Source organism: Myotis daubentonii, chromosome 13 (genome assembly GCF_963259705.1).
Source record: "Myotis daubentonii chromosome 13, mMyoDau2.1, whole genome shotgun sequence".
NCBI lineage: Eukaryota > Metazoa > Chordata > Mammalia > Chiroptera > Vespertilionidae > Myotis > Myotis daubentonii.
Window position 1 is genome coordinate 58,025,063 of NC_081852.1, and position 20,208 is coordinate 58,045,270.

General features: G+C 50.8%; 1 protein-coding gene across 1 annotated transcript; it reads right to left on the reverse strand.

The window, feature by feature from the left end:
• Positions 1 to 14,419: 14,419 nt before the first annotated feature.
• On the reverse strand, positions 14,420 to 18,524 carry PRLHR (prolactin releasing hormone receptor). Its single transcript, XM_059661566.1, has 2 exons — positions 18,341 to 18,524; positions 14,420 to 18,083 (listed from the first exon to the last, which is right to left on the reverse strand). Exon 2 carries the CDS (start codon positions 18,075 to 18,077, stop codon positions 16,962 to 16,964), a length of 1,116 nt encoding a protein of 371 aa, XP_059517549.1. The 5' UTR covers positions 18,078 to 18,083; positions 18,341 to 18,524; the 3' UTR covers positions 14,420 to 16,961.
• Between the last annotated feature and the right edge of the window lie 1,684 nt (positions 18,525 to 20,208).

A 20,208-nucleotide genomic window follows, 5' to 3' on the forward strand; every position in this document is an offset into this window, starting at 1 on the left:
AGGACCCCGGAGGGTACTTCCATGTTGTATTTATTATCTGGGCTGCGGCTTCTCGTGGTGGGGACTGTCATTTCTGTGTCCCTAGCACAGAGCCAGCCCGGGTCAGTGCTATTTGGGGATGGGGAGGTGCCTGAAGCTTTGCCTGGGAGAAAAGGTCATCCTAGGAAAATACCACTATTGATCACAAGATGGCGCTCTAGGCTCAACACAGTTTAGGACACAGACCTTGGGTTCTTAGAAATCATCTAAATACCACCAATCTTTTTCTTTTTTAAATATCGGGAGGGCATATTAATTTTTCTTCTAACCCAGACTCTTGTTTGTGTAAACAAGCCATAAGATGGACTTCTGAGTTGTCTGGGCACCAGGCTGAGTTCACTTTCCAGCCGGCTATGAAGTGTGCAGTTGATCTGTTGATTGCTCCATTCTGAGTCAGCCTGGGTACGGCTCAATACTGTTGCCTTAAACAAGGGGGTCTGAGCATGACTTCTATTGGAATTAATGGGGGTAAGCAATTCCTTTACAGCGGGACTTGCTAGCTGCAGGACGGTAAGCCTGGACTTCCAACGACCTGCCTGTGCATGGGGACGGTGCCAAGGAAGGGGTGCTCAGAGCTGAAGAGAGACACACAGAAGCCTGGGGACCCCCTCAGAGCCCCTGGGCCCATCCTGCCTAAAGCCAGGCCTGAACTTTTCAGTGGCATCAACCAACGTCAGCCATAAATTCCTTTTCACCGTAAAGCCCGTGTGAGTTCGATTTTTCCCTCCCAACACTGTAGGGGTTCAAACTACTACATTCAGAGAAAGGTCCCTGTCCCTTGAGATGGTTTTACAGACCGAAGGCAGAGGCAGGTGTTTGGTCTCTGGGGTCAGTTGCTTGTGCTTGAACCAGGGAGCCCAGACACAGCCTCAGGGCTGCCCGGCCTCGAGGACCCAGACACTGTGCTAGGCGCTGGACGTCTTGGACCTGAGATGGGGGAGTGAGGCAGCCTCTGAGTGCTCATCCGTGGTAATGACTACGATGCTAATAACTCACCTTTCAGACAAAAATGAGATGGAAGAGTTAGCTGCACACCCGTGTTCACTGCAGCACTTTCACAATAGCCAAGACATGGAAACAACCTGAGTGACCATCAGCGAGTGAACGGATAGAGAAAATGTATAGACACACACACACACACACACACACACACACAGGAATATTATTCAGCCATGAGAAAGAACAAAATCCTGCCATTTTCAACAACAGGGTATCATGTATGCTAAGCGAAGCAAGTCAGCCAGAGAAAGGCCAATCTAATACGATCTCACTTCTATGGGAATCTTCAAAAGCTGGACACACAGAAACAGGAACTAAAACGATGGCACCAGGGGCTGGGGGCTGGGAGAGATGGTGGTCCAAGGAGACCAACTTCCAGTTCTAAGATGAACGAGTCTGGCGCTCTAGTGCACAGCCGGTGACTGTGGTTAGTAATCCTGTATTATATAATTGAAAGTTACTAAGAGAGTAAATCTTAAATGCTCTCACCACACACAAAAAAACAAATGGTAATTCTGTGCCGTGATGGAGGTAAGCCATGGTGGTCATCACTTCGCAACATATACAAATCAACAGCCACTACACACCTTAACTGAACACAGTATTATATGTCAATTCTCCCTCAGTAAAGCTGCAGGGAGAGAAATAACCTGCCATGAGTAACGTGTGCTACCCCCTATTCTAACCGCGTCACATGATAGTATTAATCCCACAATTCTATGCAATGGGTACAATCGTCACCTTCACCAGCAGGCGGGGAAACTGGATCTTAAGGGAACTAAGACATCTGGCCAAGGTCACTCGCTGCTAAAGAGGATTTGAATCCAGGCATGCAGCCCACATGTGTCTCCTCAGAGCTGAGACCCTAGATTCAAGCCGAGGAATGTGGTTGACCAGCTGTTGGGTCACCTGACCCTCCACCCCGTCTCAAGCTCTCACGACCCCCGACCAGGGCTAGAGCTGGTCCTAAGCGGAAGCGGAACCTGTAACCGTGGCCCAGTGTTCTCAGGTGGGGACAGAAGGCACTGGCAGGTGGGGCTGAGCTTTGGTGCAAGACCCACGTCCAAATCCAGATCTATCCCTTACCGGCCGGGCACTGACCCTCTCTGATCAGGGGTTTCCTTGTCTGTAAAAGTGTACAGACACTTTACAAGATTGCTGCAAGGATTCCAAGAGATCCTGCAGGTAAAACAGAGAGGGCTGTGCCCCGGTGCACAGGGCGCGCTCCTGTAAAGCTCGTTATCATAGTCCTTGTATATGGATCGGGAGAAAGTGATTAGGAGACTATAAAAAAAAACTCCGGGAAGCTCTCAGACTTTGAGTATGAGACATAGTCTATGGTAGAAAGGTGGCTCTAGCCTGGGCAGCCCATGAAAATCACTTAGGAGAGCTTTTTAAAAATCTCATGCCTGGACCCCACCCCAGAACAGTTACATCAGAATCCTCGGCGATGAGGCCCAGACACTGATCTCTATGTAAAGGCACCCTGGGTGACTAGCGTTCGGCCAGGGTCCGGAGCCAGGGCTGGAGTGTGCGAGAGTTTGGTCTGGCAGAAACGGTGAGTGGAGAGGCCCCCACCAGCTTTCTTCCCGCAGCGGAAGACGGTTTCTCTCCAACAGTAAAATCAAAGCTCTTGGCCCCACTCTGGCCGTTGAAACTTACACAAGGTTTGGAAAGGTCTGCTCTCCACCTTGGTGTTGCAATTAGCAGCTCCTCCAGGCTTGGGAGACGTGGTGACAGACAAAATGAATGCTCTAGGACCGTGGTCAGCAAACTCATTAGTCAACAGAGCAACAGAGCCAAATATCAACAGTACAACGATTGAAATTTCTTTTGAGAGCCAAATTTTTTAAACTTAAACTATATAGGTAGGTGCATTGTTATTCACTTAATTAGGGTGCTCCTAAGGCTTAGGAAGAGCCACACTCAAGAGGCCAAAGAGTCTAGGACAGTGGTCAGCAAACCATGGCTTGCGAGCCACATGCGGTTCTTTGGCCCCTTGAGTGTGGCTCTTCCACAAAATACCACATGCGGGAGCACATACAGTGCGATTGAAACTTTGTGGCCCATGCACAGAAGTTGGTTTTCGGCCTGGGCGAGTCTATTTTGAAGAAGCAGCGTTAGAAGAAGTGGGGGGTGTCAGTCGGTCGGTCGGGTGATGGGAGACGCGGCGCAGGCGGGCCATGGGATAGGCAGCGCCGGGGAGGCGCCAAATATCAACAGTACTTAAACTATATAGGTAAGTTAATAACAGTGTACCTACCTATATGGTTTAAGTTTAAAAAATTTGGCTCTCAAAAGAAATTTCAGCCAAAGCCGGTTTGGCTCAGTGGATAGAGCGTCGGCCTGCGGACTGAAGGGTCGCAGGTTCGATTCCGGTCAAGGGCATGTACCTGGGTTGCGGGCACATCCCCAGTGGGGGATGTGCAGGAGGCAGCTGATCGATGTTTCTCTCTCATCGATGTTTTCTAACTCTCTATCTCTCTCCCTTCCTCTCTGTAGAAAATCAATAAAATATATTTTTTTAAAAAAAAAAGAAAGAAATTTCAATCGTTGTACTGTTGGTATTTGGCTCTGCTGACTAATGAGTTTGCCGACCACAGCTCTAGGAGATTAAATAACCAGGCGATGTTATGCCCACAAAATTAGCTGGTCCAGCCCCGCGCCCTAGCAACTGCACTATTACTCCGGGTTTCCTCCCAGAGCCTCTGGTAGTTCACACCACTCCCTTTCATTAAAATGCGAGGCACAGTTAGTTGTAACTTGAATGAAAAGCAAAAAAGGAAGCCAAAGAAACTTTTAACCGCCCTTCCAACTGCATCAGGCCTGCCCCAGACAAAGAGGATCGAATTGGCAATTTGTAAATTGGGGTGCTTATTTCAATTTCCTGTAGACGTAGCATCTCGTGCCCCTCGAGGCTGCACAAAGCAGTCCTGCCTTTTATGAAAATGCAGTGTACACGCAAGCCAATCCGGGGCTGCTGGGCATTGTGTGGCGTCAGGCCCTGAGTGCCCCAAGCTCAGAACACAATGTCCCCGGAGGAAAATCGCTTCTGTGCAGCAGGAGCAGGCACAGAGCGGGAAATTGGCTGGTTGTCAGAAGGGCGGGGCAACCCTCCTCTTTCTAAACTCTGCCCAGTTGAACTGCCAGCCTCACTCTCTTCTCAGACGGCGTCTCCTGGGCGACCAGCAAAGACCGGGCTTTGCCAAGCTCCGCCACTTCACTGATGCGGTGCCCATGGCTCTGGGTAGGAAGAATCTCTGAGGTCCGGTGTCTGGCCCAGAACCTCGGCTTCTTGTCGTCCCCTAATCGTATCCAGCTGTGCTCTTGGCTGCCTTGGCCTGGCCATCTTATTCATTGACCCCTGTGGGCTTCCGGCCTCAAATTATTATCATTATTATTATTTGGTCTCTGCCAGAAAGTTCTGACTACAGGCTTTACTGTCGTGGCTCTGGGCTTGAGGTTAAGAATACACCCAGTTTTGTCCTTGAAAGCAGGGGTTGTTAACCAGGGTTAAAAATTCAGTGGGTCTTTGGTGTGGGATTGGAAAATAACTGCCCTTTATTGATGACTCGCCTAAAATAAAATTTGTCATTTCCTTCAAGTATGAATGCAGGCAGAAAGGTACAGAGTCGGGTCAGAGACACTGTCACCAGTAGAAAGCGCAGGTCATCTGACATTTCATCACCACGGGGGCAGATTCTCAAAATACTGCTCATACAAACGACTACCTCAACATTACTCCAGTGACCATCCACCTACCACTGGGTATTTTAATATAGTAATAAAGAAATGGATATACTGCTGTATCCCAAATGTGGGTTTTTAATATCTGATAACTATGTTTCAATACAAGTGGTGTCCTCTGTAAATGTGTTTTAGTTTATGCGCTTAAAAACATTACCTCAGAACTTCCTCCTCCAGGAAGACAGAATATATGTACTTTTTCCTATTCCTCCAGCTAAACACAACCAAAATCCTAGATATTACACGAAAAGTAAGACATAAGGTTCTGAAGGGAGGGAGGACGAAGGCAGGCGAAATAGGGAAACTGGGAGCGACATAGCGGTGAGTTCCCTGGTTTGTCTCTTTGTCTTATGGATCCCAGGCTTGGAACTAAAACTGCTGGCAACACAAAAACACCACTAGACACAGACCAAAAAAATCCCCTCAAAAGCCTGCTCTCTCTAGCCACGTGCAGGAAAGCAGCTTAGCAAGCCAGATAATCTACAGGCGACACCTGCCCTCTACTCCCGCTACTCGACAACAAGATGAAACCAACATTCATAGTACACTGCACTCAGCAACAGCAGAATACACGTTATCTTCAAGTGCCCGCCGACCATCTACCAAAATAGGCCATATCCTGAGCCAGAGAGCAAATCTCAACAATTTTAAAGAACTGAAATCGTACAGAGTGTGTTCTCTGACCACAGTGATCAAGCGAGAAATAAATAACAGGAAGGGAACATAAAAACCTCTCAACACTTGGAAACTGAAGAACACACTTCTAAACAGTCCCGGATCAAAGTGGAAGTCTCAAGGAGAATTTTAAAAAAAACACACGGAACCACCCAGCTGGTATGGCTCAGTGTCAACCTATGAACCAAGAGGTCACAATTCATTTCCTGGTCAGGACATATGCCAGGGTTGCGGGCTCAATCCCTGGTAGGGGGTGTGCAGGAGGCAGCCAATCAATGAGTCTCTCTCATCATTGATCTTTCTCTCTCTCCCTCTCCTTTCCTCTCTGAAATCAATAAAAATATATTTAGAAAAAGAAGAAAAAAAAACATGGAACTGAATGAAAAGGAACCATATTGTGGGATACAGCTCACACAATGTTGAGAGCACAATTTACAATGCTAAATACATACATTAGAAAAAAAGGAAAAGTCTTAACCAATACTCTCAGCTTGCACCTCAAAGAACAAAAAAAAGAACAAATTCAGCACACACAGAAGAAAGGAAATTTGTAACAGCAAACGTCAATGCAATTGAAAACAAAAACAATAAAGGAATCAATACCAAAAAAAAAAGAGCTGGTTCTTGGAGAAGATTTGTAACATTTACAAACATCTAGAAAAACTGACAAAGGAAAGAAGACAGAAGACACAAATTACACATATCAGGAAGGAAACAGGGTATGTCACTACAGTCCCTGAAGACATCCAAAGAATACTAAGAGAATGCTATGACAACTTAGATGAAATGGACCGCGTCCTCACAAAGCACAAACTCCCACACTTCAATTGTTTAGAAAATAAAGTATTTAAATAACCCTACAACTATTAAGGGAATTAAATTTGTAAATTTTAAAACTCCAAAAACAAATCTCCAGGCCCAGATGGTTTCACTAGAGAATTCTACCAAACATACAAAGAATTGGCATCAGTTCCCCACAATCTCTTCCAGAAAACAGAAGAGGAGAGGACCTTTCCCAATGAATTACATGAAGCTAGTAATTTCTCTGATACCAAAACCAGACAAGGATAGTACCTCCTCTATGGTTTCCATGACTGTCCTCTGACCCCAGGACAACTGTAAGTTCCCAGGGACAGAGATCATGTTCCACCGCTCACGCCACCCAGAGAACCCAGCTAGTGTCCAAGAGCACCAATGAGGAGGTGAGTCTGTGAATGAATAAGGGAGAGAAGCGTCTGAGAGAGGCAAGACACGCTTCTCTTTGTCGTGAGAAGATTATTCTAGAGACAACTGTGTTTGAAGCTGTTCTGAGGGCACTCCCACGTCCTCTGGAGGGATTTGCTCTTTCTCCATGGTTCTAGACCAGCGGTTCTCAACCTGTGGGTCACGACCCCTTTGGGAGTCGAATGACCCTTTCACAGGGTCGCCTAAGACCATCGGAAAACACATATATAATTACATATTGTTTTGTGATTAATCACTATGCTTTAATTATGTTCAATTTGTAACAATGAAATTGGGGGGTCACCACAACAAGAGGGACTGTATTAAAGGGTCGCGGCATTAGGAAGGTTGAGAACCACTGTTCTAGACTGATGGGATTGCACTTGGCTCTTTGTTCTCTCTGGCCCAGGGAACAAGCCAGGTCCATCAGCTGTCCCTTCCCTGTGATTTTAAGCTTGAGCTGAGGGTCACAGAGATGGAAAGAAAGTAGCATTCACTTATCCCCAAAATGTCCCCAACCAGATCATTCCTGCCGTGAACTTATTGTTGTGGTCCTTGGGCAAGTTAAACTCCCTCTTGACACGTACATTTACTCCTTTTAAACACTGAGTCCAGACGAAGTAGTAGGACACTCACTCACACAGCTATGACAAAGTACCAAAATACCATGAATCCATTCTTTCAGGGTGATTTGGCTTTGAGTTCATTTAGTACTCATCCAAGAATACGCATCGCCCTCATGCATGGTCAGCATACGGTTCAGCAGCGTCTCAAACAAGCTCGATCCTACAGAAACTCAGTGACATGCTGGGAGAGCTTGAGAAACCACTTACGTTTTCCATTTCTCCCTTATACCTTTATGAATCGCTGGTTGTAACAATACGATTATTGTTTTAACAATACAATTCTTTTTTAAAATCAGAAAAATAAAAAGACAGAATCGAAGCAATTCGCTAAAGCAGGTCTCTGCTGTGCCACTGTCACAGGCTCTACGGCCAGGGTTAAGCCCCACACACGCTGGACATCAGTCGCCTCATCTGCTCCATGTGGGGACCGGGCCAGATGCTCCCTCGGGGTCCTTCTGGTTCAGACTCTCTGCCCCTCTGGAGTCGGGTGTGTTAACTGGCAGCACTACCAGCCAGTGGGAAACCCTCCATCTTCTCCCAGTCCCAGCTGGCACAGCGGGAGCCAGGGTTCTGTCACGTGGGCAGTGCCGGCCTGTCCCAGTGACGGGCTGCAGTCAAGTCCAGAGACCAGCCTCCTTGCTGCGATGTGCAAGACCTTTCGGGGTCTCTTCCACCAGCTGCGGCACCAGGAGTTGGCCCGCTCCCTGAGTCTGGTTTGCAGGAAGAGCCTAATGAGCTACTGTCCTCGAGAAGGTGCGCTGACCGTGCGTAAGGGGGATGTGTATTCTCTGATGAGTACTAAGTGAACTCCAAGCCAAACCACCCTACATGAACGGATTCATTAAGACTCATTCAACCTACCTCGACAATGAGCATGAGGAACTGATAGATACATGCTACCACGATCTTTCGTCTCCTAGTCCAGGCAGGCCGATTGCTATTCAGGCTCCAGCCGCAGTCCCAGCGTGTCATTACCTCTGGATGAGCATAATGAGCACCTGCGTGGTAATGCCTGACAAATTGCTCACGTACTTGTGGGGGTGGTAGGACACTCGTTCAGGCAGCCAAAGCGTCCTCCAACCTTCCATTCCCGGGGAAAATAACCAGCAGCAAAGGAAGACAGATACGGGCAATAATGTTGCAAGAAAGGAAGGAAATAAATTCCATCTAAAGACAGAATGTCAGCCCTGACCGGTTTGGCTCAGTGGATAGAGCGTCAGCCTGCAGACTGAAAGGTCCCGGGTTTGATTCCGGCCAAGGGCATGTACCTTGGTGGTGGGCACATCCCCAGTAGGAGGTGTGCAAGAGGCAGCTGATCGATGTTTCTCTCTCATCGATGTTTCTAACTCTCTATCCCTCTCTCTTCCTCTCTGTGGAAAATCAATAAAATATATTTTTTTAAAAAATAAAGACAATGTCAGACCTTCTTTGGTCAGCATCCAAGGAGGGCATGAGTTTGCTTGAGAGACCCACTGTGGGTTTGGGCCTTGTCTCCAAGCCAGCCTTGGAATCACGTGTGCCAAGAGCCCAGCTGTCCGGGCAAACACAGCGCACCAGGGACCGAGGGGTGTGTTTCGGGACAAGCCCATCATGTTGGGAAACACCTGCTTCCTGAGAGGGAGCTCCGTGCAGAGGGGAAGGGCTATGGGCTTTGCAGCAGCGGCCTGAGTCTGCTTCTCCACGTTGCCGCTCACAAGCCAGAGGCCCGTGGGAGAGCGGCCTCGCCTCTCTGCGACTTACTCCCCGGCCTGTAAAACGTGAGTCGATTGCAAATGGCCGCAAATGAAACAGAGCTAAGGTTATGACTGTTATGACTGTCCCTTGTCATTATTAGCGTGTCAACTGTGTGGTGCAGGACGATGTGCCGGGAAGGGGCTTTGGAACCAGATAGACCTGGATTCACACACACACCCCAGGCGGGCCATGCCCACTGGCAGGAGTGGAGGACGAGGACGCCGCAAGTCCAGCTACTGCCCAGTCGGGATAATGCGCAGGAAGCAGGCAAAGGCCTGGGGTGGCACGTTCAGCCAGAAGCGGGACGGAACCGAGCGCTCTCCCACCCCCACCCCACCCCACCCCACCCGTCTCCCATCCCCCAACACACACCCGACCATCCCCCTCGAGGGCCCAGCCATGCGGGAGCTCGTGCATGTACCTCCGAAGTCCTGCGTGGTTTCCTCGGTAACCAAGAAACGCCTGCGAGGAGCCACGTGCGGGTGACTTAGGCTCAGGCCGCAGAACCCGTCCGGAGAGGACCCCCAGAGGATGGGTTCTCCTGCGCGGGCCGAGCCGCCCAGCGCCAGGAAGCGGCATCCTCTCCAGCGCGCACGCCCAGCGCAGGATCTCGGGAGGACCGCAGGGGCGCCCCTAGTGGCCGGCGCCCCGCAGCGCCTCCTGCCCCGCAGCGCCCCCGCTAACGCAGCGCCCCTCGTGGCCGGCGCCCCGCAGCGCCTCCTGCCCCGCAGCGCCCCCGCTAACGCAGCGCCCCTCGTGGCCGGCGCCCCGCAGCGCCCCCACTAACGCAGGGCAGAGCAAGGGAGGGGCGGATAGTCAGGGCTTGGCTTCTGGCCTGGCTCGGACTCCAGGAGGGAGAGTGAGGCCAGAGCCGGCGCTGGGCCAGCAGGTGCGGGAGGCGCCGGGGGCAGAGCAGGAGCCTGCGGAGCGTGGGAGACGAGGCTCAGGCCCAGTCTCCGGAGCAGCTGAAAGACGCTCTGGGGGTGGGCGCGGGGGCCGCAGACACCGCAGGCCTCCAGGACCGTGTTGCGGGGTCTGAAGGCTCGCGGACCGGGCCTAGAAGCTCTGCGAGACTCCGCCAGAGGCGACCCCCGCGTCACCATGGCGCCACCTTGGTGCTGGCCCGGCGCTCTAGCCACCAGGAGGCGCAGCTGCAGAATAGCCATGAACTCACATGAGGACAGGAAGCCAAACACCCACAGGGAAAGGGCTGCGGGAGGACCACGTGGTGGCAGAGGAAGGTGCTGGGCACCCAGCGCTGCGATTCAGGCGCCCAGGCCCGGCCAAGGCCAGCAGCCCGCTCGCTGGTGGGCACGGAGCGGTCCCTGCACAGCCCAGAACTACAGGCCTGCCGACATCCCACCAACGACACCCTCTGCTCTTCGGCCAGGAGAACGGCCCGGCAGCCCCGCTGTGGCCCCTCAGCCAGGCCCCGGAGCCAGCTCACCCTGCAGGGCAAGAGGCACTAGCGCTGGCGCTAGACCTGCTGGTGCAGCGCGCAGGCCCCCGCAGAACGGCGGGCTCCTGATCCTCCTCCTCCACTCACCTCGTTTGCCGAGGGATGTCGGAGACCACAGGCACCCGCGTGTCCCGGACGAGGCCATGCCCTGGAGGCTAGGTCAGGCGGAAGCACCTGCCTCCATCAGCTGCACTTCAAGAGCGCTTATTATTAATGTCATTACAAGCCTGAGAAGACATTTGTCTGCCAGAAAGCAATGTCGGTGTGTAAATGCCCCGAGTTCTGTAATTATGTCCCAGAAGGAAAGGGGGTTCCCTGGAGAAGCCTGGGGTAGCAAGGAAATTGGAATAAACAGGGGCCTGTTTTTAAGAAACGGTGATGGCCATTAAAGGTGCTTACCAGCGCTCTGATTTCCCACCTGCGTCTGCCGCTGGGTCTTTGTAATAAGGAGGAGGCCAGTGTTCCCCAATGGGCAGAGCAGCCTCAGAAGGATTCGCTCCACACAGGAACCTGCTTGTTTTAGGTTCCACCCAGCAAGGCCAGGCCACCCATCTGACCGCCCTGGGGCAGGTTATGCGGCAGCAGTGAGCCTCCTACCCAGATGTTGGGCGAGCCTCCTACCCAGATGATGGGTGAGCCTCCTACCCAGATGTTGGGTGAGCCTCCGACCCAGATGATAGGCGAGCCTCCAAGGATGAAGACCAAGGGCGACTGGTGCTGTGGATTACGGAAGAAGCCCAGTGCCTGACTTCTAGCCCAGAGCTCAGGCCAGCAGTTTTCACTTAATATTTCCAGCTCAAAGAATTTTTAATTTATTTTTACTTGGCAATAACTCATTGTGTGTGGTAGGGAAGAGTGTAGCTTTCCATTCATCATTAGAGGCCATTCTAGAAGGAGGAGATGAATTCAGGGGCGGTGGTGGGAACAGGACTTAGTCACCAGCAAGTGGAGAAGAGGGTTTTTTGAGAGCTGAGGGAGGGAGCAGGGAATGCCTAATAGACTCTGTCATTTACTTGGTCTGGCTGAATGAGACACATTCGACTTCTCATTGCGAGACCCCTCTGGCGAGCTCTCTGGGTGATTTGCCGCACAATGGGCCCTGCGGAGATTCTGTGCAAACTCTTGTTGCCCACCACTGCTCAGTCATCTGTGAAACAATCAGTTGTGCGAGCTCCGAGACCCCACAGTGGGCAGGAAATGCAAGGGCGGCAGCCCTCCACTTGTTGGGTGCCATCCACCCTCTGCAACAGAATAGCAGGGTCGCTCTCCAATATGACTCACCTTAGAAGGACCCACAGGGAGATGGATGCTTGAATCTCACCAGCTCCCCTTCACTGGGGTGGGGGTACCTTCAGATCGGAGGTATTTCATAGATACTATGGGAAAGAAGAAAAGAGGCAGAATAGAGAACTAACGAGTGGGGAAAGGAAGAGGAACTGAATTGGAAAGAAGAGAAGAACCATTCAAAACCTGTTGGAAGTGTGCACACTCGATTCAAAATAAGGCTTTCTCCTTCCTAAGACTCATCGAGGATGTCTGATCTTTTAACAAATCCAGATTGCAACTCTCATCCATCTAAATTAATATTTTGCATTTCCAACATCGGTAGACTAGCTTGTCTCATTTAGCAAAATATATGGATCTCTGGAAAGGTGAACCTAAGTTCATTTTTTAACTTCTATTTTAGAAGTACCAGTAAGTCCTGCTTATGATTCTGTCATGAATGTTTTGGAATCTAGATGATCAAATTTTGTTCAAAGGCCCAAGCGTTGAATGTTTTTCAAATTCCCCAAGTTATATGTGGAGGAGGGTGATAAAATGCCAACATTTAAATAATGAGCCAGATTCATGATGGTATATAGACACTAATCCTGAAATTCTCTACTCTCCCTTTGATGGGCCTGTGGAGTTAGGCCCATGCAATCTTGGAGAGCACAGAGCTCGGTGCCATGTCCGGAAATGCTGTCATTACTGAGGTTGGGTCCAGGGGTTCACAGAAAACCCCAAGTAACAGTTCACTCCTGAAACTGCTGGAACTGACAAATCCAGACTGAGTAGCATGTTTTTCTGGGCATGATTTATCCTTGCTTTAACCTTGGTCATCCTAAGGTTGTGTAGTTACACTGTGTGTGTAACTGGCTTGGTTTATGAATCCCACCACTGAAGACTCTACTACTGATTTAATATTTATTGAGCACCCAAAATATGTCAAACACAGTACAAGCCCCAGCCTGCAGAGCTTTACACAGCGAGTCAGCCACACATGCGTCTTACACACATAGCAACGACACCAATGCATGAAGGAAAATCAATCAAGGAACTGCCTTAGGGAATGAAGGTGCTCCTTGGGGGATGGGCCCTGGGCTCACTCCCAAATCTAGCCACACTTTCACCTGGGCCCCCTTGATGTCAGTTCTGTGCCTTGTTTTTGCAAGACTACTGGATGTTCAGGAAGGCAAACCACAGCACAGAGGTGGTTAACTAGCCTCCCTGAGAAAACAAACCTGGAGCTTAGCACCCCCTGTCGAAGAGCCGGCTGAACGTCCACAAGAACAAAATTCAGGAAGGTTACATCAACAGAAATACTGCTACCTACGCATCTCTCACAGTTGCGAAATCCAGGTAACTGTTGCCAACACATATTGAAACACTCCCCAGCCGATTTAGTGAGATAAATCTATTGATTGACTGCCAAAAGTGAGACCTGGTGACAATGCCTGCAAAGAGGATTACAGAACCTCCTGTCGGTCTGGGAAAGGGCTGCTGCCAAGTACCAGACTGGCTCAGTTCCCAGGTCTATGGCCTGTATGACTCCTTGCAGGAGGAGGACTGGATGCTTGCTGTTACCTAAAGTGAATTATATTAAATAAAATTTCCTACTGCAACCTTATGTGGATTTCTCTAGGATTCACTTCTGAGAGATATTTTTTAAAATATATTTTTATTGATTTCAGAGAGAGATGGAAACATCAATGATGAGAGAGAATCACTAATTGGCTGCCTTCTGCATACCTCACACTGGGGATCGAACCCACAAGCCTAACATGTGCCCTGACCGGGAATGGAACCATGGCCTCCTGGTTCATAGATCGACGTTCAACCACTGAGCCATGCTGGTCGGGAGTGGGCGATTTTTTTTTAAGTTTGTTTTATAGTCAAACTAGTCCCAAATAGATTTCAATAGGGTAAGAATTAATTAGTTGCTATTCATTTGCCAATTGGCTTAATTTGTAAAAATATTTATAAACAGAACACAATTCCCTAACCTCTTTAAGCTCTCCATAAAATCCATATAAGTGTTAAAAAGTTTAAGCTGTAAGCAAGATAGAAACAGGTGGCAGCTTTTCTAGTAATTATTGGGACACTTTCTTCTCACAGTTGATATAGGCTTTCTTACATCAGGCTAATCAGGGAACACTTTGGATTGGGAGTAATTCCTGGTGTATAACTTTATAATGCAATTGATCTGATTGGACTCATACAGTGCCTTACGCATAGGAAATGTGTAAGGAAACTGTTGAATGAACACCTATAGATCCCTGATTATATTAAAACCAAATGAAATGCTTTGAAAAAAAAAAAAAAAACACTTATGCCCAGCCCCATCTCACATCAATGGAACTCTGTGAGCCGAGGGTCTACGGCAGCCGTGGGCAAACTATGGCCTGCGGGCCAGATCCAGCCCGTTTGAAATCAATAAAACTAAAAAAAAAAAAAAAAGACCGTACCCTTTTATGTAATGATGTTTACTTTGAATTTATATTAGTTCACACAAACACTCCATCCATGCTTTTGTTCCGGCCCTCCGGTCCAGTTTAAGAACCCATTGTGGCCCTCGAGTCAAAAAGTTTGCCCACCCCTGGCTAGGGCCAGTGGTTCTCAACCTTCTGGCCCTTTAAATACAGATCCTCATGTTTTGACCCAACCATAAAATTATTTTCGTTGCTACTTCATAACTGTGATGTCGCTACTGTTATGAATCGTAGTGTAAATATCTAATATGCAGGATTGTCTTAGGCGACCCCTGTGAAAGGGTCGTTCGACCGCCAAAGGGGTCGCGACCCACAGGTTGAGAACCGCTGGTCTAGGCAGTGATGTTTTCTGATAGCTCCCCCAGGTGATTCTAGGAGCAGGCAGAGCTGAGAACCAGTGAATTTAACCTTGCAACAAAGAGACCCCAATTTGTCATATTTCTCCCCAACTAATCCCATCCTTTCCCCCATCGCCTCCACTCTCCACACATACTCAACCAAAGAATGCTCTAAGGCAGTGGTTCTCAACCCTCCTAATGCCACGACCCTTTAATACAGTTCCTCATGTTGTGGTGACCCCCAACCATAAAATTATTTTCGTTGCTACTTCATAACTGTAATTTTGCTACTGTTATGAATCGTCATGTAAATATCTGATATGCAGGATGTATTTTCATTGTTACAAATTGAACATAATTAAAGCATAGTGATTCATCACAAAAACAATATGTAATTATATATGTTTTCCAATGGTCTTAGGCGACCTCTGTGAAAGGGTCGTTCGACCCCCAAAGGGGTTGCGACCCACAGGTTGAGAACCGCTGCTCTAAGGAAACATGACATGTGTGGCCTTGAGCCTCGCAAGTAACGGAACTGCTGGAAGCTCAGGAGCCTGTCCCTGGGGTGCCTGGGAGGTGAGTCCATTGGGAGGGGGAGGGACACAGCGTTGTGGGCGGGCTGCATTATTAGAGCACAGGGTCTTTGTTCTCCACGTCCACAGGTGAAGCCGACCGCTCGTGTTAGTGTCATTGCCAAAGGTAACTTGCATCTCCCGAGTTAACCTGTGTTTTCCTTTCTCCCCAGCCAGGCTTTTCCTACCCTTCCCCATGCTTCAAACACTGGAGCCATATACCTACTAAAGACTCGGATTGATAACTAGCCCAACCACCAACCCTCACTCTTCCATCCTGGTTGTTGGCACTGGAGTAATAGCATCGAATCCTTGTCATCCCCAAATCGCCCCCTCTTTCGCTTCCTTTCAGGGAACACCTTAATGAGTGAATGCGCTCCTTTCCGGGAGTAAGAGAAGGGGAGGAGGGGAAACACGGATTCAGCTGCTTACTGAGCTGTGGCGGCCCTGGAATCTGACAGTTGGTAACCAAGAGGCTGCAGACATAGCTCAGGCCCTGAATGCCACAGGGGCTGATCTGACAGCTGGATTTCAGGTGTCATTTCCTAACACTCCTGCCCTCGCTGCCCACTCACTGTCCCAACATCAGTGTGGAAACCCTTGTCACGGGGCACTTGTCCTCGTTTACAGAAGGTCCTCAGGAGGTTAAGGTGAGAATTAGCAGCATGGTATCGTGGCCCAACGGCCTTCACCTGTCCCTTTAACCATGTATGGAAGGAATTAAATGCTTGATCTGGGCGTCCTGTGAGTGACTGCTCATTTTTCTGATTGGGCCTTAAGGAAACTTCTCCCAGTCCTTGTCATCTGGATTGATCATGTTCCAAGTGTGTCACTGCAGAGCAGGTGCTGAGTGGCTGGAAGACAGCTGTGGATCTGCTGCGGCCAAGCGATTGGAGAATGCAGGAGAATGCTGTGGCACGCAGCTGCCACTGCACGTCAGGAAAGCAAATATGTGAGTGCCCACCAGTGGCAAGCACTGGGTGTGGATACACAAACATACACACAGATAGAAGATCTGTCCTCTGCACGGCTATCTGTCCCCTTAAGTGACTGGTACCTTTTCCTCTTTATTCCTATTTATTTATCTCTTCACTAACTAATTTATCTCATCATTTTCAAATAAAAGTGGGGGGTGAGGAGGCGGAACATAACAGCAAGACCTTTTCAAAGGTCGTTTTTAAGTGTTTTGTACTATAAATGCAAGTGGATTTCAAATGAAAATGATGTATCAAGGTCTTATTCAGGAAATGCTAACATCCTAGCTGTAGACTGGGAATGCCTATGTCCCCGGAATTTTAGAAATAAATGGGTTCAAATTAGGGAAGCAATATCAGGCATTATATCTCAGCCTTAAAAATTGCATCCATTTTAAAAGGCAAACTGAAGAGCTTTGCCAAACTCCTACGCAGTCACTTTAACTCCTACCCGCATTGTTCCTTCTCATCTCACCACTGAGCAAACAGGAGGCAAGGCACGGGAGGCAGCCACGGTTAGGAAACACTGTTTTAAAACCCAAGAGCTTTGTTTGGCCTTTAAAGCATAAAGAGACAAATAATAAATCCCCTTTCCTCTCCCGGGGCCTCCTCCAAGCAGAGCACTTGCACCAAAGCCCACTTAACATTTCACAGAGACTCAAGGACAAGGCAAAGCGGCTGGACAAGGGGGCTGGGCTGGAAGTTTGGCCCGTCTTGGCTTAGCTCTGGAGCTGGAAACAAGCCCTCCAGCCCAGCCTCGGTGGGCATCCCTCAGAGACCAGTGGTCGCGGAGCTCCCCAGCCCAGGCCGGGTGCAGTGGCCTCAGATGACCACGCTGACGGTCATGCTCTGGCCTTGCGGCGCGATCTTGCGCGGCCAGGCCAGCAGCAGCTTGCGCAGCTCCTCGCGGAAGCTGTCGTGCAGCCACGCGTAGATGAAGGGGTTGTAGCAGACCGAGCTCATGGCGAGCCAGTGGCAGAGCAGCTGCACCAACCCGAAGGCGTCGGGGTCGATGGCGCGCGGGTCGAGGTCCCGCAGCAGGTTGAAGACGTGCAGCGGCAGCCAGCAGATGGCGAACACCACCACCACCACCACCAGGAGGCAGAAGGTGCGGCGGCGCCGCGCGCGGTCCCAGTCGGCCTGGCTCTGGGTCACGCAGCCCGGCACCACGCGGTTTCGGAGCTTCACCGACACTCGGACGTAGGACAGGAGGATGACCAGCAGGGGAAGCAGGTAGGTGACGAGCAGCAGTCCCCAGGCATAGAGCTGGCGCTGGCGCTCCTGGGACCCCCAGAACTCCTCGCAGAGGCGCACGCGGTGCGGCTTGAGCTCGATGTGATAGGTGTGCAAGGCCGCGGGCACCGCCAGCACCGCGGACAGCGCCCAGATGCCCAGCACCGCGTAGACGCTGAAGCGCAGCGAGATGCGCCGGCGAAGGGGGTGCACCAGCACGACGTAGCGGTCCACCGCGATGGTGGTGAGCGTGAACACGGACACGTAGACGGTGACGGGCTGCAGGAAGAAGACCAAGTGGCACAGGCCGCCGCCGAACACCCAGCCGCGCGGCTCGAAGGCGTAGGCCAGCGTGAGCGGCACGCAGGCGGTGCACATGAGCACGTCGGACAGGGCCAGGTTGCCGATGAGGAAGTTGGTCACGTTGTGCAGCCGGCGCACCCGCGCGATCACCAGCACCAGCAAGCAGTTGCCCGCCAGCCCCACGACGACCACGAGGCTGTAGAGCAGCACGATCAGCCCCTTCAGCTGGTGCACCAGCTGCAGACTCTGGAACGGCGTGGCGGCCGGAGCGCCTGCGCCAGCTGCTGACCCGTTGCCCCCCGAGGCCTCCGCACTCTGATTGCCCGGGGCTGAGGCCGCTGGGAGAAGTCCAGGAGATAAGTCAGGAACCAAGGGGTCCTGCGTCGTCGGCAGCGAGGTCATGGCCACCTGTACAAAGAGAATCCAAGTGCCTCACTTCCCATTCTCTACCCGCCCCCTCCTCCCGAGCCACTCCCCTCCCCAATTACCTACATCCTCCCTTTGGAATAACTGGCCAACATAAATAATAATTAAAAGCGCTGTCATCCCACCTCTGCAAAAATAAATCTATGCGTGGCTCTACGTGCACAGGTTCTTTACATGCCTCCTAGTCCATTTAGGGCTGTGGCAATCCACGCAGGCGAGATCCAGGAGCTCGGTCCTACCTCGTGAGTGCGGCGTGGCGGGCGGGAAAACGCTCCAGGGAGGGAGGGAGAGAATCTGTCCCCTGGAGGTCCAACGCCCAGGACTGCCGTGCAGGCTTCTCGCTTCTCTGCTTTTCTGCGGGAGCTGAACCGATCCAGAGTTGCCAGCGGGCTCGCAGCTTTTGAGGAGGACTGGGAGCGAGCCCCTCCCTTCTGCCCCGCCCCCACTCCAGCGCGCCCTTGTATGGGAAATAGGGGCGGAGCGAAAACCTTCAGGCTCGGCGCTCAGACAACTGGAGAGAAGGGGAGGGTGGAAACAGAAAAGGAAGGAAGGGTGGACACCCCTGGGCGGGAGCTTGCTGCGCCCTAGGAGAGTCCCGCTCCCGAGAAGGGTGAGGCGGACAAGGGGAGCGCGGAGCCAGTTCTCTAGGAGGGAGCGAAGGAAGAAATGTGGGTGTGGGGGAGAGATGAGGGGCCCGTCCTTAAGCTGGATCCTTCGTAGAGTCCAGGCTGGGGTTAAGGGAGTGGCGTAGGGGTCCCGGCAGGGATTTAAAATGTAGAGCCTGGAGCTGGCCGCAGACCTTCGGCCCTCGCCCACCGCAGGACCCACTGGGCCCTTAGCCTACGTTGCGGATCGGATCGGGCCCAGCCAAAGACGGGGCTCAGCACCGCGGACAGCTCCCGCGGGCCATGCTGCTGGGAGCTGTGGAGCTGGGGGGAGTGGGGGGAGTTCCGACCCCTCTCTGGGTCCCAGGCATTCAGAAAAGGGACCAGCCTGGTTCAAAGAGCTGCCTCGCCGCCTGCTTTCTGGGCTGGAGCTGCCATGTTGAGGACAGTAGGGTGGAGTGGAGGCCAACCACCAGGGTCTCTGGGGGTTGGAGGGTCAGAAAATACAGCCCTCACGACACGGTCACTCCCCAGGCACACTCAATGCCTGGCCCCCACTGCACCCCTTTCCACTCTGCTTTCTTAGCCACAATTCCCTGTCCCTTCTCTGTCTGACTCTCCCAGTACAGAATGTAAGCTACTGGACTGGGACCCTACTCTCTCCCTTCTAACATGAACACCCTCAAGGCTCCTCACCTCATTTTAGGAGTAAAAATATATACAAATACTAGTAATTGTAGGATTTCCACCAGGATCACAAAAGTAACAAACATTTGAGAAGCTTAAAAGTTACATGAAATCTTTAGTCGCAGCAGTAAGTCTCATTGAAATGAAAGTCAACTTGGACCACCTTGGGGGGGAGGGTGGGGAAAGAGTCTTTGTAACCTGATAAGCTCAGGGGAGGCCTGCATGGGGGTCCCTACAAACTCAGAGACTGAAAGTAGCCACATTGGATAGTCTGAACTAAGAGTGGATTATGGAAGGCAGTCACATCCTAGGCCTTTAGCTTCCTTTACAAGGGTCAATCTTTACCTTAAACAAGCCCTTCTATTGTCTTTTTGCAGCTGAGACAACATATCTTTGGAATATTAGAGTAATCCACTGCACCAGAGTGCTTGACCCCAGAACCCCTCATTGTGATCTTGTTCCCCAAATACCATCTCTATGTGCTGTAGATGCTCATTGTTAACTGTCTGACACCCACCCGTGGGAACAAAGTGTGTGTCTCTCCATTTCACTCTTTCTCCCCCCCCCCTCCCTAATCTACCACCAGTGGATTTCATGTAACCCTCCTTGCACCTCCTCCTTTGATTCTAATGCATACAATAAACTGCCTTTCTCTGGAGCATTTTCTCAATCTGTGAGATTTTGCTTCCCAGCAATTATCGTCAGTTTGGCTCAAATAAACTCATGAAAATCCTCTACAGCTGTAGATGTTTCTTACATGACACTCCTCTGAAGCGGTCTCACCCCTTCGCGTCTTACGTCCTTTTTCCAGAGGG

Bases quoted from the DNA above. Each gene is read 5' to 3' on its own strand.
- PRLHR (XM_059661566.1), bottom strand. From the start codon at position 18,077: ATGACCTCGCTGCCGACGACGCAGGACCCCTTGGTTCCTGACTTATCT.